This window comes from Mesoplodon bidens (genome assembly GCF_964165515.1).
Source record: "Mesoplodon bidens genome assembly, chromosome: 5".
Classification (NCBI taxonomy): domain Eukaryota; kingdom Metazoa; phylum Chordata; class Mammalia; order Artiodactyla; family Ziphiidae; genus Mesoplodon; species Mesoplodon bidens.
Genome location: NC_138161.1, coordinates 14,288,200 through 14,313,740, shown reverse-complemented (window position 1 = coordinate 14,313,740; position 25,541 = coordinate 14,288,200). Strand labels below are relative to the sequence as shown.

Genomic DNA, 25,541 nt, shown 5'->3' with positions numbered 1-25,541 from the left:
GGAGCAGCCAGATATGGATTCAAAACCTCCTTTGCAAGCGATTATGACTGTGATGTGAACTCAGGCAAGGAACTAAGGCTCTCTGAGCCTTGCCTTCTCCATCTGTACAATGGGGACGTATCGTTCTTGCTCAGACTTGATATGACTACTAAATAAGACTATTAATGCTATTAATTATGTAAAAGAAAAACAGGCATGTTGGGAAAGCTCCTTTCTTTCCTCTTTCCCTTCCCTCACTCAAGGCAATCCAATTCATCCAGCTGTCCTCCAGGGGAAAAAAAAAAAAAGAAACAGGGATTACCTTGAAAAAGATCAAGAAGTTTCTACAGCGTAAGGTAAAAACAGAGGAAGTGAGCTCAATCATTTGTCACTAAAAAACAAAAGAGGCTAATTGTGTGTTCATAGGAAGAGGAATTTCTCATCATGGAGGTCAAATTTATATTTCTTATTTCCGTTTTTCCCTACCCTAAAGATGCCCGTGTATGAGTTACTGTCAAAAGAGCAGGTTACAAATAGTGCACATAATATGATGCCAAAATGTTCACTGAGGTGATTTCTGAATTGTAAAGTAAGGGTGCCTTAATTTTCTGCTTTGTTCTTTACCTGAATTCTCTAAAACTTGTGCAATGAGCATGTACTATGCTTATCACAAATCTATCAAGTACACATGTTGAAAGAGGCTACTTAAAAGAAACCCTCTCCTCCCAGCGCTGAAGAAATTCACTTCCATTTATTATGCATATTATCACAAAGAAATCCAAAGCTGCTCTGAAATGAAATGGAGATGTTCTTTCAAGTACCCTCCCCTACCACACGCTTCTGAGGGTTCATGGATTCCTCCACTGCATTCTGTTTTTCTCAAGAAAACAACCCCAAGCGGCCTCATACCTTGCAGATCAGCTCCAGGGCGTCCCGGGCCGTGTCCCCTGGCCGGACGACTGTCAGGACTGGCTTATTATTTGGCAGACAGAACCAGGATGGAGTGAAGTACTCGTGGACCCAGATGTCACAGTCAGGGCTGTGCTGGTGGACGCTGGGTAAGACCAGTTCTTTCTCCCTCTGCGATAAGAAATAAAGTTAGCAGAGCAGCAAGTTAGGCTCTCAAGATCTAGATCCCCAGATGGCACACAGGAATGATCCACTCCAATGGAAAGGGCCCAGGGCGGAAGTGGTGGCAGTGGTGAAGGATAGAGAGCTCCTCCGAGAAAAGAAGAAATTACAGAGAAAGGAGCTTTCTGGAGGTGGGAAAGATGTCTCACAAAAGAGACAGACCTCACACCTGATCCACGGCATCCACGGGTGGGCATTGCATGATGGAGTGGGTTTCAAAATTGGAAGAAAGAAAGAAATGGAAAAAAAAAAAAAAAGAAGAAAGAAATGGGCTCTCCATTCGGTTCGGCTTTATTGCTATGATTTCTTCCACAAACCCATTTAAAGTTAGAGCTGAGATTCCTCCAGCAAAGCCTATCTACCATGTGAGCTATATGTTTCAAAGGCAACCATGAGGCTCCAAAGAAATTTTTAAAGAAAAGGTGATGTTCTAGCATTACCTATTGACAAGCAGCATCATTTTTGTGCCCACATGTGACATCTGGTGTAACTCTGGGAGAGAGACGGCCTCATTTCCCAGATGAGGGTCAGAGACCTTCAGAGATGAGCTTTCTGGCCTTCTTAGGCTGTTGCCTTCACTCCATCCTCTACATCAGGGAGTAGCACCAAGTTTCTAAGGGGTGGGAGGAGCCGTGTCCTACGTATACACTTCAGCAGCTGGGTTATATCTAAGCCAGCTAAACAGCTAAAGCTAAAAACACTCCATAGATTGATGAACTATTAGGAGCCTAATCTCTCTGAAATAAGCAGAGAAATCATTCCATTAGATTTTAGCAGTGTAAAAATAATACTGATGCTCAAAATGTGGTTTACATCCAGGCCACTGATTGGTAAATACATATCTATAGATTTACTGAAAATGTGGTGCTATCAGCAAATTATATGAAGAAACAAGTTTCCAAACGAAGGCTGCGAAGTAGTAACATAACAACTTCCATATGTAAAAGGAACAGATCCCAGAATGGGGAAAATATTTCTGTAAAGGCTACTAAACTAAATTCAATTGAGAAGACAAATTCAGCTCTGCCTTTGAATGGTGTGGCTTTCACAGATAAACTGAACCCCAGGGAAGGAATTGTCAGAACGCAATCAACTTGCCCAAATCCCATTACCTATCATTGGAATCTTCCCATGCTGTCCCCACATGCCACTTTCAATAACTGCCCTTAGTGCTACATCAGACCAAGTTTTGCATCTAACCTGCTGTTTGAGAACAAGGCATTCCAGCCAAGGAGGAGGATAAAGGGGTATTCTTGGAAAAACAAAAAAGCAACACAGAAATCCAATGGAACAACTTTTGCAGTTTCCAGGATCTGTGTGCCTGGGGAAAATTAAAAGTGCAGTAATAATGGTATGCAAGATGAATTAGCTAACTTCAGAAATGACTGCATGAACATCAAAAACATCTATGCTTGGATTGCACATAAGAACAGCAATTTAATTTCATCAGAAACAGACAGAGGCTCAAAGAGAGTGCTATGGATGGTTATTTCCAAGGACAGCAGCCTTTATAGCCACGATGACATAATCCAGGAGTAGTTTAGGTATCCAAGGGAGAAAAGGCCTGTCCACGGCCACTCTTATCTCCCCTCCCTCCAACAGCCAGAACTCCCCTATTACACTCTGATGTTGGAGGCTCAGCTCCATCTAGAACGAGGGGCAAGCCATTGCTTGGCTGCATGGCAACCGAGAGCTGAAATCTGTCATACTGATTCTGAGTCCAAGAACCAGAGGATCATACCAAGCTCACATTATCATCACCAGAATCCCCCCACTGCCCCCAGCAAAGAGGCCGCTTGTATCATCATTAGGGTCTTTAAAACGAGGAATGTCCATTTATTTAGAGGCTGAAAAAAGGTGGCCTAGAAAAAAAAATCAATATTCTTTACGGGCTTTCAATCAGAGCAGTTTGAAAGACCCTTTTAAATCCAAGCACAAGGTTGAATCAAGTCTGGGGATCTTTAATCGAATGCTTGTCTTGGGAGGCAAAAGCATTTTTTTTTTTTAAAGAATATACGATCAGAACAGTTCTTTGAAATTAATTGAAGCAAAAAAGCAGCATGTGTGGGTAGAGAGGGAGGGCAGTAAGAACTCACCTCTTGAGAAGAAAGTTGTACATGAGAGGAATTAACAATGGCATAAAATATTCTGCTACCCAGTACCCCACAATTTCCTCTTATATTCTAGATGGAAACTTCAACATTCAAATGATAGTTACTGAAAATGTTATGTCAGCAGGAGAATATTCTTACTGTTATCAAGTTTTCCATCTCTTCTCGACCTGTTACATAATTTTTTTTTTTTTTTTGCAGTGTGTGGGCCTCTCACTGTTGTGGCCTCTCCCGTTGCAGAGCACAGGCTCCAGATGCGCAGGCTCAGTGGCCATGGTCCACGGGCCCAGCCGCTCCGCGGCATGTGGGATCTTCCCGGACCGGGGCGCGAACCCGTATCCCCTGCATCGGCAGGTGGACTCTCAACCACTGTGCCACCAGGGAAGCCCTGTTACATAATTTTAAAGGACCGATCATTTCAGTTTTTAATACTGAGTATACTTAAATTTAGGATCCCAAGAAACCACAGCATTGTGTAATGTTGATGTATTTGTGGTACTTTTAGAAAAGGAACGTGTGTTTATTTTTACCTTGCCATCTGGAACAGTGTCATCAAATATCCCCTCTAAAGATTTCTTTACAGCCTCGGTTCCCTCACCGAACACCTGCATACACAAAAGCATCATCTTAAAAAGAAATTTGGGCAAAAGGGCTTTAGATCTGGATAATTCATCTAAATTTAAAGAAAATAAACCTGCAAATGCAATGAACCAGATTCATTCACAGTGAAGAATTTCAGCTACAGCATCACATACCTAATCAGAAGTTTATCAATAATAATTAGTTTACTTTTTACCTCAGAACCTGAGAACATGTTTATAATTATATTACCATAACATCAAGGAAAAGTTTCATATTTAAAAAATAGAAACTTGTCTATCCTTTGAAATTTAATGAATCCTGCTAACTTAAAGATATGACTAAAATCACATCAGGGTACCAATGCCACTAGGTAGTCAAAACCTAAACACATGGGAAAATTTCATATATTTGCTCTCAACCGATTGTGTATGGTTTGTATAATATACGTGGTTAAGAAAAAGTCTTTGGCCCAATGCAAAAGATATATAGAAACATACAATTTTTATCCATTTCAAAGTACTAAATTAACAAGTAACTTTCTATTGGTATACTTATGGCTAAGTAAGAGGTTTTTTTAAACTCTTACTGTAAGAGAGAATAACAAGAATTGTTTGTAAGACATTACATGGTCCTTTGATTAAAAGAAAAAGTTAAAACATTCTCTTGGATTCATTTAAATTCAGGCATATGTTTCAGCAGCAATGGACTGTAACATAAGTGGGCACCCATAAAGTAGAAGCACACAAATGAACTAAGGCTTTTAATAGAAGAGAAATTCAACCCAAACTTCCAGCTGCGAACCCTGACATATATTTACAGTGTTGGTCTGAGTCACCTGCAATGCCAAATGATGCACACAAAATGACACCACCACCTCCTGAAACAAGGGTGGGGGGAATGCTGATTGTTAATGCCACCCTTTTGCAGGTTGAATCAAGAGCCATTGAGTCTCTTGTGCGATTTTTCCGAAGAAATATTGACTTTCCTCCAAACAGTTTCTTCTTCGGATTTACACAGAAGCAAAACCCCAGGGAGCAAACTTGATGATGCTCTACTTTCCCCAAAGACCAGACAACAAACTGCATGACTGCCCAGGCTCTTTCCATTCGCTCACCTGGTCCCCTGCAAGTTCCACCAAGGGTCCAGACACTCCAGGTGGAAACAATGAGTGTGGTGGTCAGCTAAGGACGTAATACATCCGCTTTCACAATTCATTTATTTTTTAAATGTCAGTTCTTAAGTAAACTAATGGCTGAACTGGTCGAACAAATAACGAGATCTTTTTTATTGAGTCAGTCAATGGAATTCTCACTTTGCCTACAGGCTCAGAGTAAATAGGTCAAATTGGCAATCCTAGTCATGACCTCAAAATGCTCAGTGCCTCTACAGCTCATGGATTGGACATTCTCCTTCTCCTGAAAGACAGATACCTATGTTCTTCCAGTCCTTAAAATCTGAAGCAGCTCTGGAGCCACTTGTTTTTCAAAGCCAAAGAAGGCGGATGACAATGACAATGGAAGGAGAGTTTCCCAGAAGTAACTCCAGCAGGAAAGTGGACTTAGCTAGTAAGAAAGTCAAAGTAATGAGGCCAGAGCATTTGGTTATCAGAGGCCCAATGATGCAGCACCCTAGGTGGTGCCACTCAGGAGGCACTGAGGTAGGTCCCCTTCAAGCCCTGGCACCTGGGAAGTAGAAGGGAGTCACAGTGGTGAGTGAGCGCTCTCGGATTCCTGGTTCCTGATGTAAGTAGGCAGAAGAACTGCCCATTTAATGTCAACCCCCAAAAGTTAAGGGCAAAGAAACAATCAGATTTCCCTGGAGGCTGCCTTTGATCCAGCGCCAGAGGCAGCTTAAAAGACTACTCAGGTGCCCACTTGGCTTCATCATCAAGCCCTGCTTTTCTTCTGAAAACTCAGGAAGAAGTGCACTTTCAGTACATCTGTAATTACCCAGGGTTTGGAAAGGTTGCAGGTGGGAGACTGGAGCTTGGTGATAGACTAATAGCCAAGTTCAATGTTATGGGTATACGTTATCTATTTCAAGCATCTAGCACAACTAACTTCTTTGCGTCAGCTAGTTGACGTGATATAACACTCAGTATCAATCAAGGAACAATGCACACACATGGCACACCCCAAAGTGAGGTGTCTGTGGAAGCAATCTATGCTTGCTTTCTCATCCACCCTGGAACCTACCTGATTGATGCTTGGGCGTCCCTGCTTCTTTTTGGAGGTAGTGTCCAGACCCCAAAGAGAAGAAAACCTGCTCCTTCTCTTGCTGGCAGATCTGGACATGGCCTGAGTACGTCTTCTGACTCCAGTTTCACCAGTGCGAGCAGCCACCTGAGGAACGGCAAGAGGGGACGTCAACAAGACATGTGTCAAGACCACTCACCTGTTCCCCAAGCCCCCCTCTAAGTCCCACCCTCCAAAAGCCCCTTCCCCCTCATGCCAGCCAACCCTGACCCCACCACCCAAAGCATTTCATCCATGACTTACACATATAGGGACTTTGAGGGCCCTTCCTAGATTCAAAATATAAACGAAAGGTTGGCAAACTCAATCACTGTCTGAATACATCAGTAAAAAATACGTAAAATAGTAATAGAATGTATGCTAGGTTTCCAAGAATTAGATATCCTTCTGGTCACGTTCCTAAACTCCAGCATCAAGTTAAACTAACCATACTTTCTTGAGCTTCTCTCCAAATGGTACAGAGTTGTTTCTTCACTCTAACAAAAAATGATGGCTGAGTGTCAGCAAAAATAGTGAAGATGGCACATTTTGGTTCCTGTGATTCCATATTGAATCTAAATTTACCAATCTCTTCTATTTAGTTTTCTCAGAATTACATAAAATCACTCTCCTTATTAGGCAAGTGATAGCTATCCCCCAATATCAATGTCCCTTCTGCCTTAGTCAGAGAAACCCCAAATATAGCTGAGCATCTGGCTGCCCGAAGTGGACTTACTTTCCTTGTAGCAGGGCATGGGCTTGTGAGGAAGTTCTGGTCAAGGGGAAGTAGAAGGGTTACACTAAGTCCCCTACATATGAACCTTCAAGTTGCGAACTTTCAAAGATGTGAACGTGCAACTGGTTCCAGCGAGGAACCAGAACCTGTGCCATCAATGTCAGGCGTGAGTGAAAGTGCAGCCCTCCGTCTCCTGTTGCTGACGACCCTTCAGCTCCACCATCTCCCACCTCCTCTCCCTCCTCCAGTTGTAACTCTTCTTGCCTGTTCACTCGATGCCAGCCACTGTATGCCAGCTGTTGCACTGTACTACTATATTTTTCGGGGTACTGTACCGTAAGATTACAAATGTTTTCTTTATTTTCTGTGTTTGTTTTTTATGTATTATTTGTGTGGAAAGTATTATAAACCTATTACTGTACAGTGCTATACAGCCAATCGTGTTAGTTGGGTACCTAGGCTAACTTTGTTGGACTTCCGAACAAATTGGACTTACGAATGCACTCTTGGAACAGAAGTCGTTTGTATGTAGGGGACTTACTGTATTTGTAACTCCCAGAAATGGTCCTCGAAAGGAGGGGGTTTTCCATTATCCTTCACTTTCCTCCTTCCCCGAAACATGAAAACTACCACTACTAATTTTTTGCTTACATCCTTCCAGACTTTATTTCCAAGCAAATATCTATATAATCTTTTTACAAAAATGGGAATGTACTAAACGTATTTGGCAATTCTGTCATTTTCACTTAAAATACGGTATGCATCTTTTTATTAAAACAAATTTTAATTTCGGAAAAAAAAATGTACTTTTTTTAAAAAGGAAGCTAAACTCTGTTGAGATATTTGCAAGGTGCCAGTGACCCAGACAAATAGTTCAATATTGCAGAAGGGAACATGCCAAATCTAAATCTGCCACCGTGATCGCCACTCAGGCATATGCAGGATCTCTATGAGGACTCCACATCGTCTTGCCAGGCAATCCTTCAGGCTTGAACTTTATACTACAGGTTGTAAGCAAAGTCCCAGGAACTTGAGGGAACTTCTGCTAGGAGGTCTCAATAGGCCACGCATGGGCTCTCCTTTCAAAAGAGGGAGTGTCAGGAGGTACAGCGAGTTGGACTTGAAACTTCCCCACCTGCTCTTTGTCACTGGAGGTATATATCTCGGAACCTACTTGTCATAGATTCCCACACGGTCAACTCCCAATGTGATGGCTGCCAAGTGGCAGCATTCTCAGGGATGAATACTGTTGGGTAACACAGGGGACCCCCCCAGCAGTCAACACGTTGGTTACAAGGCACACCCTTCTGGGGTTTTCAGTATTGACAGGGTAAACACCCTGGAAGCCCCATGAGTAGATTGGCAAAGACCCCCCACATCTATCAAAACCAGGAATCAAAACAGTTTCTCTACGAGGGTATTGGGGGAAAGTTTTGGTCCCAATCAAAAAAGAGGAGGGAGCTGAGAGGTCTTGTATTTTCTCAGCTTAGCACATAAGAAAACCCAGATCAGGGTATGTGAAAATGTAGTACTCAAGACAATGGTGGGAAAGCGCTCCCAGAAAGAGTTCTAACCCACTATTACAATCAAGGTGTTATAGGGAACAAAATCAACAAAGGGCACATGTTTACGTTAAATATGTAAACATTTTCTCTTCTCTATTTTCATCACGTTCTAAGCTAAAGGTAAACAAAGGTTATAAAAGGAATAAATGATAATGTGCTGACATACATAGATGTTCACATAACTACGTCAATATCAGTTAAGCTTATCGTCACAAAATGATGCTAAGAACCACTGTATAAATGGTATTAAAGCTAAAAATTCTAGAAAAAAAATATACATGCGGTCTCATATTTATAAATAGATACATATACACATACATGTAGGCAGATACACACACATACCCAAACACACACCCACATTTGTCCCTCAGTACCCATGGGGAATTGGTTCCAGGACCCCTGAAGATACCAAAATCCTCCCATCCTCAAGTCCCTTATATATAATGGCATAGCATTTACATATAACCTACATATCAATCTCCTGTGCACTTTAAATCATCTCTAGATTACTTATAATACATAATACTACGTAAATCTATGTAAATAGTTGTAAGGACAATGTAAATATTATGTAAATAGTTGGGCAAATTCAAGTTTTGCTTTTTAGAACTTTTTGTAATTTATTTTTTTGAATATTTTCAATCCATGGTTGGTTGAATCCCCAGATGCAGAACCTGTGGAAACAAAGGGTTGACTCTCTCTCTCTCTCTCTCTCTCTCTCTCTGTGTGTGTGTGTGTGTGTGTGTGTGTGTGTGTGTGTGTGTCATAGCACACATCAATATCTGAGCTTCTTGTGTTTGCCTGATTGTTTACTTCTTTATTATCATCTCTCCCACAAGAATACAGGCTCCAATAGGTCAAGAACTCTGGAGTCATTCGCTGCTATAACCCTAATCAGAGGACAGTAACTGACATATGCCAGGCACTCACATTTATTTGTTGACTGAATGAATAAATCAACAAACACCGAAAAGCAGAAGCAGAGATCCTACATACCACAGTCACAACAATTAAACAGTAACTCTTTCGTGTATAATTTTAGAAAAGCACAGTCCAGAAGAGAAATGCTAACAACCATAAATACTCTCAGTTACCAGCTGACCAGTTAGTTTAGTCTGTTTAACAAATGGACTGTTTATTTAAGGTTCTTACAGTAACTTCTCTAAACTGTTGGGGGCCTTGTAAACTGCAAAAGTTACTGCTGCTCCCAAGACAATAATGCCTCAAAATGAGCAAAGGGATTTAGAAGAAAAGGAAAAAAAGAACTGGCAGAAGAACTGCTGGACAAGAACTCAAGAGTTTCTCAATGATCTTGGCCCAGACAGTGCCTCTCTTTGTGGCCGGAACCTGATTACTCTATCATTCTGCTCATCTGTGCAAACAAGAACAATGATTACCTTCTTTCAAAGATTACAGCGGGGACCCTTCAGTTAATTGCTGAAAATCACTGAGCATCATGGGAAGCCCTCCTGGTGAATGGTACTTCAAGTTTAGCTCAAATCTCCTTCTCTAGCCCTGTTGCCCTCACACCTCCTCCTCCCATGCTCCCCACTTAATAGAAGAAAAAAAAAAAAGTCTGGACAAAGGCTAAATTGAAGAATGTTTCAACCCCAAGGAGAAAAAAGTTCTCTGGGGTCAAATGACAAGGAGAGAAGGAAAAAATAAGTAACCAATAAATCAGACAGTAAAAATTCCCTGCCCAGGATCTTCTATAGGAAAGAGAGCAACAAACAGGAAGAGATACCCAACAGGCTTGCTTAACTTGTTCTGATTGAAACGTCTCATGGAAAAGAGAAGTTTGCAAGGACATATACACACCCAGAACCACTGCTGCAGCTAGCAAAAAAAAAAAAAAAAAAAAGAACAAAGGAACAGAGAGTGGCACATATGGAATTAAATATTCTCCTTCAAAATCACTGACCAAATAAACTTAAAAGAGTTACTAACCCTCCCACCCCCATCGTCTGCTGGTCAGATTTTAATAGCCTGTCCATCAAAAGAAAAGTACATGCCAATCACAGATATTGAGAGAGAGGAAATTAGAAGGTCTGGAGATAAATTATGGAAGGGTAATTCAGTGGCTTCTACTTCCCCGTCTCTGAGAGGTTAGCTCCAATGGCTTTGAAGAAAATAATAAAGGCACAGAAGTTTTAGGTTGACAGCAAAATTATTTTCTCCAAAGCCTACCAAGCCCAGGAGAAGGAAAGAGCCTCCTGGATAGCTTGGGATTTAGTATTAATACTGATGCCACATCATGGGTATCATAAGCTTCCTTAATAAAAATGCTCCCTCCATTTACGACATTCTCACAGTGTGGTAAACAAGAATTTTTATCCCAATATTTTTGCAGAACAGGCAAACTGAGATTTGGCTAAGTTACAAAGTGGTGTCCAGGTCTCACAGAAACAGACCGAGAGCCACAAACTGAAAACTGTTTGCCAGATTTATTCATCACAGCACTTTGATCCATCCCTACTAAAAAACAGGACTTAATAGCTATATGGAGAGGTGGTAGCCAGGGAGACCAAGAGCTGAGCTGTAATTAGTAGAACAAATCAGGATGCCAGTTTTAATAACTCCAGAAATTTGTTTAAGACTTCTTTAAAAATGTAAATCTACCCTAATTATCTGAATGATGACGCTAATCTATTTATAAAGAATACAAACGGCTCTGACTGAATTACAGCTCTGAATTCAATGGCAGGGTACAGCTGACACGGCAAGCCAAGAGCAGCACAGCTAAGGCTCTTCAAGGCGGTTTCTGGAACCTAGGACTTAACATTTAATTTCACAGCAAATGTGCTAAGGTGCAGTACATTTTAAGCGGGTGTTGATTTGGATGGGCTAAAAGCATGTTACTCGCATAGCAATTTTTGAGAAAAAAGGGGCCCAAAGTACATAAAGCTGTTCGCAATTTAGCAAGTACATGAAATTACAGACTGCAGACATACAGCTACACAACCTGCCGCTCTGGAGGTCAGATGAAAATTCTCTTCCCCAAGCAACTACATATGTTGGGCTGATAAACACAGAAGGTCATGGCCTTCTTCAAATGCATCAGGTATTCATGGTCACCAAAACCATGGTAAAAAATAAAGTGAAAAGGAAGATTTCCAAAGAGATCTATGTTCAGTATATGGTGTATGTGTTTCCACGTGGGCAAGTGAGAGAGAGGAAAAACACATTTACGCATGAGAGAACAAGCTTTCCACTTACCACTTCCATGAGGTAAATATAAAAAGTATGTATTGGGGTTAAAAACATGACACTGCCTAAAAATGCCATGAGTTATCCACAAGCACCACATGCAAAGATCTCTTAAGGTAATACCTTTCATATTTTCTTTGCACAATAATTAAGGGCCCATCAAGAGAGGCTTAAGTAATAAATGTCAGAATAGACTCAAGTGAAGATTTGCATCCATGACCCAGGGAGGACATATCAGAAATCCACACAGAGCAGTAAACTAGAAAACTACTTCAGAGACTCTTGTCAAGTCGGGCTCAGGATTAATAGTCAAGGTGAATATTTTTTCAAAAATTCCTTAGCTTTTACTCACCAGCGCATGAAAAGATGATACAGAAAAGATTCCAAGGCGGCCCATTGCCACTTTCGTTGGACGGCTTGCAAAGGCAAGTAGCCTTTTAGGGTTGGGGAGCTCCCCACCTTGGAGGCTGGCTAAATAACAGCGGTAGCGAAACAGGTCCATTTGGAACTGTTCAAGATTCTGCTCCCAAACAAAGATCTACAGTGGTGAAAATATGGGAAAAGAGTGGGGAGAAAGAGGGAAAACAAGTGTTAATTTTATCCCACACAAATGTACAAATTTCTGTTATAAAGGTATTAATTTTAGTCCTAAGGGGTAAATACCAGGTACCCTAAATTTCTTAGGTAATAGGTCAAGTATTACTGTTTCCATAGCTTACATGCTTTTCTGCAAACATCTATAGACATAACTTCAGTATGATCAATAGAAGAGATATCCTTAGTTGCTCTCTTCCCTCCCATCATAGATTTCACATTTGCGGCCATGATATATGTCCATTAGCTCCAGGCTCTGGACCACAAATCCAAGGGAGAAGACGTAAAAAAAATGGAGGATTTCCAGCACTGGAGAATTATATGACTTACCAAGAGGTGGATTTTCATAGGAAGACAATGAAGAAGAAAAGCGAGGTGATTTCAAAATCAGAGGCAAATAAGCCAAGAGCTTTGGGGAAGAGGTGGGTGGTAGAGAGTACAGGGTGGGACAGTGGAAAACTAGATGGTGTAGACCCAGACTCTGGAATACATAGTTCCAACCAGAGGATATATCCAAGATATTTCCACATTTTTCAAAATGGCAAAATAATACCTACCTCCTGAGGCTGACGTGATGGTTGAATAAGATAATGCAAGAATAAGAGTGGGACCAGGGTCTGGCATATAGTGAAGGCTCAGAGATGTTAGCTATGATGTGGATATTGATTAATGGTGGATACCTACCTTTTTACTTCAACTTAAAATACAGTGTTAGGGTAAACACATATCCACAGCACTATTCACAGCAGTCAAATAATGGAAACAGCCCAAACGTCTATCCACAGATGAATGGGTAAACAAATTGTGGCATATACATACAATGGAATAATATTCAGCCATAAAAGGAATGAAGTATACATACTGAAATGTGGATCAATCTCCAAAACATTATGCTAACTGAAAGATGTCAGACACAAAAGGTCACATATTATGCAAGTGCATTTTTATGAAACATCCGAAATTGGTAAATCCATAGAGACAGAATGCCAGGGCAGAGGGGAACAACAGCTTAAAAGGTATGGGTTTCCTTCTGAGGTAGATGACAATGTGTTGGAACTAGACAGAGGTTGTGGTTCCTCAACATTGTAAATGTACTAAATGCCACTGAATTGTATGCTTTAAAGTGGTTAATTTAGTGTTATGTGAAGTTTACCTCTGTTTAAAAAAAAAATACAGTACCGGGTAATAGAGGGAAAGAATAGACAGAGAGAAATATGGAAGATCACATGCTGGTCAATTATTTAAATAGTGTTTATTCACATAATTATTTCCCAACATATTAGGCAAAGTTTCAAAGTGTTACTAGGTGGCTATCACTGACTTTAAAACAACTAAATTGAAGGCAAAAATGTCCTCTCTTATCTCACGAAATCTTTCCCTTTCAGCATGAAATATACTTGTGCACAAATACAGCAATTATACATATATTTTTAAAACACACTCTACCTTTCCCCAAATTTAGAAGTCTAAATTTATTGAGGAGTCAGGAATGAATCCCCATCACAGTTAAGCACCAAGTTAACCTGATAACGTGGGGAATGAAATTGCAGACTTTCCAGTTACACAGATCCCCAAGAACAGCATGCCATTGGTAGGAGCGGGTGGGCTCTGTTATTAGATTCCTGTCTTTCATTCAATTTAATATTGTTCCCTTTAGTTCATAACAATCAACTGTGAACAACGGGTGAGGAAAACTGACAGTCACAATAAAGAATTTAGCAGTCAGGATGACAAGCTGACAGCGAGATAACCGATCATGTTTCTCGATTCCAAGGCAGCAGAAAAACTTTCAAGACCTAAGGATTTTGCCCACGTCTAAACACGGAAGAACAATTACCTGATCTAATATAGTTTTCTTCTTCTTTGAATCGGTGACTGAAGACAGCTGCATTTCGCCCATTTTCTTCATCTTTTCATCCATATCAATCTTCTGTTCCAGTTTTTTGATTTCCGACTTCAGCAGTTGGAGCGTGTCTTCTTTGTGATGGTGCCTTGCGACAGCGGCTGCACAGGCAGAATGGATGGCAGTGATCCAGTTCTCCAGCTCCGTCTGGCTGGTGGTCTGTGATGGGGGAGGCGGGGGCCAAGAAGAAACAGCCACCTCTTAGGTTATCATAGACAAACCAGTGCATTTCCAGACAAGCCATGGCTGGGAGTCAAGGAGGCAGGTCTAGACACCCCATGAGGAAGGCTAACCTTTCTGAACTCCTCCTTCAGAGAACACCTAAAAGAAGTTAGTCTTAGGTCAGACACCAACCCCCCCACCCCACCCCCAGCCCCCAACAGCTGATGGGAATGAGGCCACCATGTCTGCTCACCCAGTGTACTTACTGAACTCACTTGTTGCTGTGGACCAAACATGTGTCCCCCACCCCCCAATTCAAACACTGAAATCATAACCCTCAGCGTGATGGTATTAGGAGGTGGAGACTTTGGGAGGTAATTAGGTCATGAGGGTGGAGTCTTCATACAGGGGATTAGTGACCTTCTAAGAAAGAGGCCAAAGAGCTAGCTAGCTCCCTTCTACCATGTGAGGACACAACAAGAAGACAGCCATCTATGAATCACAGAATGGGCCTGACCAGAACCCAACCATGCTTCCACCCTGATCTCAGACTTCCAGCCTCCAGAATGTTTCTAAGCCACCCAGTCTACGGTAGTTTGCACTAAAATACTTGTATATGTGATAATCCTATACAGACAGCTTAGTTTCCAGTTAAGTGGGTTGCTATGAAGCAAAGGTCAGTTTCCAGAGAGGACTGGTCAGTTCCATGGTAAGAGTGAGGCCGAGGGATATTACTGGCCAAGGAAGATGCAACAAACCTTCCCCCAGTGAACCACAGTGACCCCAATCCACAGGTCCCCTGCCAGAGCCAAGCAGCCATGACAAAACTAGGGCTGGGAAGGTAGTTCAAGGAGTGAGAAGCAATACCGTCTTAGGGAAGTGTCTAGGAATACAACCACTCAGCAGGATCCCAGCCACTAAGAATGACCAGGTCAAAAGGGATTTAAAGACAATGCTGGGTAACACCCACCAATGGGCAGGTAACCTCAAAGTGGGCTTGCTGTGACTCACAGCGTTCTGAAAGGCAAAAGTTGGGGGGATAGCTCATGTGTAACAATGTGCCATGATTAATTCTTTAGGAACTCAATCAATGAGTATCGCCTCAAACCTAGAGAAGTTTAGTAAATGCTCAGAAGTTAGCTCATCTAAACAAAGGGTCTTTTTGGCTACTTCAATATTAAAGTAGCTGACGGCATCATTTTTCACGCACAAAACACTGTTATTTTTTTTTCCCCCTCTGATGCATCTTCTTAGTTTCCTGACTCATTTGAGCCATGGTTTGCAAACAAAATGCTATTAACAGGACCCCACCCACATGACTGAAATTTAAGTGAAGGCACCACCGCAGGTGTCTATATTATTTCTGAATCTCATCATATTCCACAAAAGAAACTGCATCAAATGTTACAACTGGTGTCTGCCAGCAGAGACACCACACACTGGACAAACCTAGACAATCTGTCAGTTGTTATGTTTACTACAAAATATTTGCCTGTATCTAAAGAAGACTTCAGTAGCTAGGCATTCTCCTAAAGAAACAGCAGAAGTACCACCTGATAAAGCAAATGGAATCATTTTGTGAGGACTGAGTGGGAAAAGAAGAAGAGAAAAAGACATTGGACGTCAAAGGTAAACACTTGTAGGTAGAGAAAGTTAGGAGAAAAGGCAATGTGTGTATATGAGATTCATCTTTTTTTTCACTACACACCTAGGACTTAATCATCTTATAATTGGAAGCTTAGAACTGACTAAGCTTAGAACTGACTACCTTTATCCATTTCACCCCCCATTCCTCCCTTTAATTCTTTGAGAGTTAAAAACTCCACTTCGAATTCTTAATATTTAATCTCCTCTTGGAAAGTAACTACATTACATTTTGTCTTTGTGTATCACTTTAAAGTTATTCAAGAAAAACACAGACTTTAAGATCCCCCAACATATAAAACCACCATGCTTCCTCCTGCCTAGTGCAACTAAACCGTTTGCTGTCTCTCCATGCCTCAGCACCAGTGGGTATTTTGCCAGATGGGGTTATTCACCGCCCCCTTCCCCCCACTTTCTAAAATTTATTAGAGAAGGAATCAGTTCAGATGGGAAAACAATCAAGTAAGGATTCTTTTCTGAAAGAAAAACTTCCAAGAAGAAAATACCAAGTGCTGGTGAAGATATGGAGCAACCAGAGTTCTTATGAGCTGCTGGAGAGTAAACTGGTATAACTGGTTTGGAAAACTATTTGGTACTACCTCCGAAAGTGGAATATATGCACACCTTGTGACGCCCGAAATGCACTTGTGGGTACATTCTCAACAGAAATGCATTCCTGTGCTCACGAAAATATATGTCCCAAAATGTTCACAGCAGTACAACTTGCAATGGACAAAACTAGAAACTATCCCAACACCTGTCTACAGGAGACTGAATGAATAATGTGTATTATCACACAGTGCCACACTACACAGCAACGAGAATGAAAGACCAGGAACTACCCACTACAATATGGATAAATCTCACACACGTAACAGCGAGGAAAAGAAGCCAGACACGGAAGAGTATAGACTATAAGACTCTATTTATATAAAGTACAAACACAGGCAAAACTAATGTACACTGTTAGAAGTCAGAAGAGTTGTTTGACGGGAATTGTGGGGAGAGGGGTAGCATCTGGAAGGAAGCATAGGGAGGTCTCTGGGGTGCTGGCCACATTGTGCTTCTGGATCTGGGTGCTGGTTATGTGAGTGTTATGTCACGGGTGTGCCCAGCTTGTGAAACATCATCAAGATGTGTACTTTTCTGTGTATATGGCATCCTTTAATAGACAGTTTAAAAAAGATCCTTCCAAGATATATTACCCTAATATTTAAGCATACTTTTTCTATAACTATCTTAAAAAATATTACCCTTCAGAGTCTATTTTTCAGGAAAAATTGTCACTGCAAGGTTGTAATGGAAGTTCCCAACAGCATGACCTTTTCCAGCATCACTTCTTTGTCCTTTAAAGTGCCTGGCAGAATCTGATAAACAGCTAGTCCCCTGAGCCAAAATATGCTTTTCCCTTTTGTATGCACAGCTCCATGGAAACAAGGAGCTTTTAGATGTGAAGGGAGTTGGTGTTTTCACCCATGTGAAAAGGATACTGAGGAGTGTTTCAGATGGAATCCATGCAGAGGTAGCATGTCACTAATGAAGAGAGGATGTGTCTCCAGTAAAAACAGCTGGTGCATCAGCGCTCAGTGAGAGGTCAGTATCTATTCCCCCAAGACGATCCTCACTCATCTCTGCCTCCCCTCCCCCTCCTCCACCCCCAGCCCAGGGGAAGAAAAGTAAATACCTACAACCCTGACATAATATCTGAGGAATAGTTAGGAAGAGCTTAAAACTCCTGATACAAACTCTGCTAAATACAAGTTATAAACTCAACATTTTAAATAAATATATTCATCTAGAAGGGGTCCAGGTGACGATTTTACAGATGAAGAAACTAAAGCCCAGTAAAATTAGAGATGACCCAGTCCTTTATTATAAACCCTGACCTCCGTCAATCCTATTCTTTAAAAAAAATTTTTTTAATATGCTACACACACCACCCCAGAGCCCCGCCCCCCAGCTCTCACCAATTGCTCTAAAAACCTAGCTATGGGGTTTTTAGTGTTTCCCCGCTCCTTTTGAGCTCTCCCTAGGGACACAGAGGGATGGAATTTTCCTGGTCCCTGTGAAGTTAGGTGTGGCTATGCCATTTGCCTGGGGCCAATGAATCTGAGTAGAAGCACCATGTGTTACTAGTAAACAAAAGCCTGATTCACCCTATTCTTGTCCTTTTGCTTGCAGTCCTGGAATTGTGGGGCAGGATGGAGCATCTGTCAGCCTGGGTCCCTAAGTGTCTAGGATGAGAAGAGCTTCATAGACAATGTCCTACAGACACACGGCCAGAATGAAAAGGTATGTTAAGCCATGGAGATGTGAGGGTTGTTCCTTACTGCAGCATAATCTAACCCATCCTGACTGATACACTAGCAAAGTAAGAATTCCATTTCAAAATAAGTAATGTTTTTTAAATAAGAGTCTGTATAATACACTGTTACCCTCCAAGAGGAGCCACAAGGTGATAGGTTCTGCAGAACAACAGCTTTTTGGTCTCTTCACTTAATGTAAAGAGAGCTCCTTCTTCCTTCTGCCTGTGAGATTCTCCTCAAACTCAGCCAGGGGCAACACACCCCATTCTCATGTCAGAGAGTTTATGTTTGCCTCCCACTTAAGAGGTGGAAATGAAGGAAACCGATACTAGTTGATGAAGCTCAACATCCTTTGAAAGGTGTAGCTATCCTGGAATTTATTTATTCAAGAGAAAGGAAGATGGTGGTTGCCAGTGGTTAGGGGAAGAGGAAAATGGAGAGTTCGATGGGTACAGAGTTTCAGTTCTACAAGATGAAAAGAGCTCTGGAGATGGATGGCGGTGATGGGTACACAACAATGTGAATGCACTTAATGCCACTGAACTGTGCACTTGGACACAGTTAAGATGGTATGTTATGTATGTTTTAGCACAACTTAAAATTTTTTAAATAAGATAAAATAAAAAGAAGGGGAAAAAAACATACCAAGTCTCACAACCTAGAGAAAGATGTTTAGAAAAGTATGATCACAGCGTTATGAAAAATATAGCCATCAGCCTTTTAACCATTAAGTACGCTCAAGTCTCCAACTGCTTTTAAAACCTGTCAGAGGCTGAAGGCAATTCCATTAGAGAGAATTTTTGCTCCTACTGTCCTGCCTAAATAAAACAGCAGTCTCTTCCATTCTCTACCATTAGGACACATCAATTTCCAAGGACAATTCACTAAATGAGCTTTTCAGCAGAGTCTGTCCTTTGGCAGCGGCCTACACGGGCTACGTGTGACTGAGAGGGTGGGAAAGACGGCGCTGACTGCTGTCAGCAGCAGGTTAAGTAGAGACAACTCTTGAAACAGTTCCTAGCCGTTTGCAGGCTTAACACTTCTGAGCTGATCACAGCAGACCACTAACTTGATACCGTGTTCTCCAGTGTGGCCACGCCAGGATTTCAACTCTGACGTGCTAGAAAAAGCTTTTCAAAGCCACCAACCGTGCATCACCTTCTCGAACCAGGCAAGTTTAATTAGGGATACCAGGTCCACTCCAGCGCCCTCCATCAGAATCCGGTGGTCAGAAAGGCAGGAAGGAGAGACCACCAAGTGGTACCGTCTCAACTTCTTCCACATGCATCACTTTCCACTAAACAAACAGCAGCAGACAGGTAGAGAGAGTGAATTGTGTGCTTCTTCCTTTTTGCCTGCTGGGGATGCCGTAAATACTGTATAAAGTTCAGGGAAGGGAATAAGCAAAGTTCTTGCTGACAGAGGAATATAATCAGCAAAAAGTGCATTTTGCATAAGAGCCCCTTTGAGCGCAGAGTTAAGATGAAGCACAGGGCTTCATTATGTATTTAAATAGATCCAGCTTCAATTACCCAACTGAATGGAGGATACTTCGTGATTCCAGATAATCAATGGTTTACGTGAGTGGCAGGAAAGGGAAATTCATTTTAAACAAGAGAGGTACTAGAGAATATATGCCAGATCCAGGAAACTAAAATGTCAGATAATTTGAGTTTATAGAAGCACAAGAATAAATGTAAAGTAGGTTGAACTTTTTTCCACTTTAAAAAAACAAAAAGGAGAATAAAGTTATGCATTAATTTTAAGAGGCTAGGTGGGAATGAAGTTCCTGTGTGAGTTCCTGAAACGTCTTTTTTCTCATTGGTTCTCTGCTTAACACATTTTAGAGTTTTATTTATACAAGACTTAATTAAACCACCAGTGTTAATACCTATAAAGAGAATGACAGATATGACCCCATAATTGTAATCTGGGGCTCCTCTCATCCACTGGAGAAAGTCATGTAACTGGGCACCACTCCCACCCTTACCTCCCACCTCTCACCCACCCCAGGTGAACTCTTTCAAGAATAAGAGAGGCGGGCTTCCCTGGTGGCGCAGTGGTTGGGAGTCCGCCTGCCGATGCAGGGGATGCGGGTTCGTGCCCCGGTCCGGGAGGATCCCACATGCCACGGAGCGGCTGGGGCCGTGGCCGCTGAGCCTGCGCGTCCGGAGCCTGTGCTCCGCGGCGGGAGAGGCCACAACAGTGAGAGGCCCGCGTACCACACACACAAAAAAAGAATAAGAGAGGGTCCAGGCTCCAGGAAGCCAGACACACAAAAAGGAACTGTTTACTGCAAACAAAGGAACACATGGAAACCTGACCCAGTGAGTGGCCATGGCAAAGCTGAGTAGCCCCCAGAAAAGGCCAACAAATATTATCAAGTGGATCCCCTGCACAAAAGGCCTCCCAATCTGTTCATGCTGTCCTAGCCACCAGTAGATGACAATGTGCACTGATGAGATCCAAGCACTTCTTTGGTATCTCATACTCAAATGTGGTCAGACAACTAAGGATCGCCAGACATGTGATGAAAAGCCTCCAGCATAAAAGGCAGACACCAGAGCACATGGATGAGTTAACACGGTGACTGCTATGCATGAGGTCTAGAGAGAGACAAGATTGAAGCAGGAGGATAAAGGGCCAGGGGAGGGCAGGCTCCAGGGGAAAAAAACAGTACTAATCAACTATTTAATGAATTGGAGATTTAGAAAATATTGTGAAGTAACCAGAAATAAGCAAATTAAGCAGGAAAAAGAAAAGATAATCATTAACTATGGGCAAAAAACAAAATGTTGTTCAAGAAAGGAAATAAAATGATAGTACACTATTTGGCTCAGCAGCTGATACTATTTATATGGTCATACAGCAAGGTGACATCAAAACAGCGTAACAGGGCTTCCCTGGTGGCGCAGTGGTTGAGAGTCCACCTGCCGATGCAGGGGACATGGGTTTGTGCCCCCGTCCGGGAAGATCCCACATGCCGCGGAGCGGCTGGGCCCGTGAGCCATGGCCGCTGAGCCTGCGTGTCGGAGCCTGTGCTCCACAATGGGAGAGGCCACAACAGTGACAGGCCCGAATACCGCAAAAAAACAAACAAACAAAAAAAACAAAAAAAAACAGCGTAACAGGGACTACCAATTTAACCCCAAATTTTCATGTAACCATATAGAAAATGAGGAAAGGAGAATGCGTATATAATACAGCTAGATATTCATCTATCATAACAGAAAATCAGTAGTTAATGTCTAAGGTCAGTTAAGACATAGTATTGAGACAGGCTGGGACCTGGGACCCTTTGCTGCATTACTTGCACCTGGACAAACATCTCCACCAGCAATAGAATACAAAGTTAACTATAAGGGACTAAAAATAACTGCATACATGTGCAGTTGGAGCAAATTATGAACAGTAAGATACAAAAAGACCAAAAACCCAACTGCCACTTTTGAGGTGTCAGGAGCACAGGCAGGGTACTGTGCATGATCCCTGTGCATAGCACCACCAAGAGGGTGGGCAAACCACCCCTCCTGCCCGACCCACCAATCCATCCCCACCCTCACCCCATTGAAGGGTCAAGCTTGCCCCCCTTCAGAGAGTGAGCAAGGGAAACTGTTACTTGTTTCTCTCCCTCATGTTGCAGCTCCAGTCCCAGTAAAGCCTTGCCAGAACTTCTCATCTCCCCTCTTACCAATTTCTACTGATTAAGGAGTCCAAGAATCCTGGTCAGTAACATATAAGCATATTGATGAGAAATGAGGGTAAATGCAAGAAAAAGCAAACAAACAAAACAACAACAACAAAAAAAACAGTTAAAATAGTGGAGTACAGTTGCTTAAGGGAATGAGGATTGGAAGAAAGGGTAAGGAAGTATGGGAAGAGAATTTCACTTTAATTCTTTTAACATTAATTGAATTATTTAAAACTATGTGTTCAAAACAGAAACCGACTCACAGACATAGAAAATAAACTCATGGTTATCAAAGGGGAAAGGCAGCAGGGGGTAGGGGGGTAAATTAGGAGTTTGGGATTAGCAGATACAAACTATTACATATAAATTAGATAAACAACCAGGTTCTACTGTGTAGCACAGGGAACTACATTCGACATCTTGTAATAAACTATAATGGAAAAGAATCTGAAAAAAGTATATATATAACTGAATCACTTTGCCGTACACTTGAAACAAATACAACATTGTAAATCAACTATACTTCAATTACATACATAAATAAATAAATGAAGCTATCTGTTCATATTGACTTAAATACAAATTTAAAATATTGTAAAAAGGAAGAGGAATACTGTTAGTAACATTATTTGGATGATACATAACAGTATACAAATTATATGCAAAAATCTAACCCGGCCACAATTACATCTCTGCACTGTACTTTTTTTTTTAAAGTTGAGATAGTAAGCGGCAGAGCTAGGACTAGAACTCAGGGGTTTTTTTGTTTTTATTTATTTTTTTATTTATTTAGAAGATGTTGGGGGTAGGAGTTTAATAATTAATTTATTTATTTTTGCTGTGTTGGGTCTTCATTTCTGTGTGAGGGCTTTCTCTAGTTGTGGCAAGCGGGGGCCACTCTTCATCAAGGTGCACGGGCCTCTCACTATCGTGGCCTCTCTTGTTGCGGAGCACAGGCTCCAGACACACAGGCTCAGTAGTTGTGGCTCACGGGCCTAGTTGCTCCACGGCATGTGGGATCTTCCCAGACCAGGGCGCGAACCTGTGTCCCCTGCATTAGCAGGCAGATTCTCAACCACTGCGCCACCAGGGAAGCCCCTGTGCACTGTATTTTTAACCTATGTGGAGAAACCTCTGAACACATTAATAGCAGGGCATGCACTGCAAACAATTACCAGCCCTGTGCATCATTTTGCACTTCAACATCCATACTCTCCCACAATACTCTCCTTAGAGCAGGGCCAATGGCACCTCATCCTTTGCAAAGGCCCCCTCTGGTACTGGGAATGGGCTGGGTCCAGGAGGGACCCCATTCACTTTCTCCCCTTCAGGGAGCTCTCTGATCCTCTATCCCAAATGGGGCATTCATAGGATGCCCTAAGGAGCTCTTGAACTTGAGTCTATGGCTCGTGGGTCATATCTGCTATTTCTTTCACCAGATGGCATGAGATTGAGCCACCAGAATGGTGCTGACAAGATGATCTGGGTTGAGTCCAATTCTTTACAGAGATTAAAAAATTTGGCCTGGAGTTCCACACATGCCATCGGTGACCCTTCTTCACAACCAACTTATGCCAAAACCAAAGGTAAATATTTCTAAGTGGCTAGCGAGAGGCAGGGAAATGATCTACAGTGATGAGAAAACAGGACTTAGCTAGAGACCAAGTCAACACTTAACAATGAGAATACAGACCAAACATTGAATTTGTCATATCTCTAGATACCTCCAAGTTAGGAGGGATATAAACATCAGGGAAGATCAAATTAAGATCCTAGATGATTTCATTAGACAGAAGAAAACCACAAAGATAAAATTTCAAAGAGGTAAATCTAAGTTCTGCATTTGGACTTTTCAAAAAATCTATTAAAATAAGATGGAGAAGACCTTGATGCTGAGGGTTGGAGAGACCACAAGCTGGGTATGAGTCATCCGTTTGTTGTGGTTTCTAATAAATTAAGGAATTGACACGAGCATCATGGAGGAAATGAGAGGAACAGGAACCAAAATGCAGGCGGCACAGGGCGGAACCTGACAGGGTGTCAGGTTCTGGAACACAACAGAGAACGTCAAGGAGAGGAACTGAATCATTGGGAGACTGGCTCGGAAACCTCAAGCAGGGAGACCTAAACAGGAGACATGGTGGAGGGAAATGAGAGCTGTTTTCAAGTATTTAGAAGGTTATGAGAAAGAATAAGCAGGAAAGGCTTACTTTAAACTCTGGGGGAGAATATGGAAGCAAAGGGAAATGGAAAAAGTCACCTGAAAGAACGTATTATCTCAACATGGCAAAGAACTTTCTAGAACTTGGAGCCAACTAACAAAGGAGATGGTTAAAGAGCTGGGAGCTTCCCAGGGATGGAAGTTGTCCAGATGTCCAGGCTGACCAGCTGCGGGGGGCCTTGCAGAGATGGTGCCTACCTTACGAGGGAGGCTGGATGTTAATCTACTCAAGTCCAAGATACTAAATCCTTTCTAAAGTCTTTTCTACCAAGTCCACGTGATGCTCCTTGTGAAAGAGGATTTCCAGATTTTTTCTTAATCTGGCTGCCCTTGTCCAGGGCATATGCCAATGACCTTCATCGAGTCTGATACGTACAACCAGATGTGGCACTTGAAGATAATTCCCCAGAGCATGATAAAACTCAAAGCCTTAGACTTTTCACACAGAAGCCACACTCAACTTCTGTAAAGATACTTGGGGAACTAGGCTCATTTTCTTATAATTAAAATGCTAACTATAACATTTTTTGAGCATTTGCTATCAGATACCTGACTTGCATTATCACATCCAATCCCCAACTCAACATAAAGATACAAATACTATTCTTCTTTTAAAAGGGTCTTTTTAAAATATGCATGCTATAAAAATTAGGAGTTGGGGATCAGCGATATATATTTATTTATATATATATATGCATGCTGTAGCCTCATACAAGTGACATTCCTAATGATAAGAAACATTCTATGGGAAGGCAGTGACCCCTTAGAGATAATATTTTCTACACTTCTTTAGATATATAATTGCATACGATTTTCTACCCAATCAGGCATCATTCTTGCTCTGCCTGCTAACTATGTTCCCAAGGCATTTAATATAGGAATTTAAAACTAATATTAGGATACGTTACCATAAAAGTCACTGAGCTTTTTGGAATTGTAACATCCTCCCATAATGGATGAAGAGAGGGCCAAGAGGAAACGGTACTTTGTAGGTGATGGGTGCTATTTCTGGCTTCTAGCTGGAGGGAAGAACGCTAATTAAAATAGTTTAAATGCAGGAGCTATAGCCTCCCTTTGCAGACAGGGTAGCACTTCTTCTATATAAGCTGCTCTAACATTCATGCCCATTCCCACCCCCATCTGGCACACAAAACCCCTTTTCTACTTCTGCTGGTAACATGAATCTCCTTTCCATGGGCGAATCTGAATAACAGCATCAGATCAGAAGCATACGAGCTCCGGAAACTGTGTGCGCTGAACTGAGCCCTGGGGCTGGAATAACCTACAAATTATTTCCATAATCGTGCTTGATCTCCCTCGCTTTAGCCTCACCCCCTACACACACAGGTTCCTTTCAAATTCAGCCCCTCCAGAGTCATGTGGATTACAATAAGTAGAAGGTAGAAAATGCCCTCATGGACCCTAAAGAGCAGTAATTTCCTCTGAAAAGGTTCATTTTGTGCTCTATCCCACGT

The 25,541-nt window shown here is 41.8% G+C and overlaps 1 protein-coding gene across 1 annotated transcript in view; it reads right to left on the bottom strand.

The window, feature by feature from the left end:
* TIAM1 (TIAM Rac1 associated GEF 1) overlaps positions 1-25,541 on the bottom strand; it is a gene marked incomplete at its 5' end in the record, with an annotated part of 524,442 nt that overhangs the window by 84,656 nt on the left and 414,245 nt on the right. Inside the window, 5 exons of the mRNA XM_081234975.1 lie at positions 889-1,059; positions 3,752-3,826; positions 5,999-6,145; positions 11,898-12,083; positions 13,977-14,201. Of these exons, the coding sequence (XP_081091101.1) occupies positions 889-1,059; positions 3,752-3,826; positions 5,999-6,145; positions 11,898-12,083; positions 13,977-14,201 (804 nt within the window). The remainder of the gene's footprint in view (positions 1-888; positions 1,060-3,751; positions 3,827-5,998; positions 6,146-11,897; positions 12,084-13,976; positions 14,202-25,541) is intronic.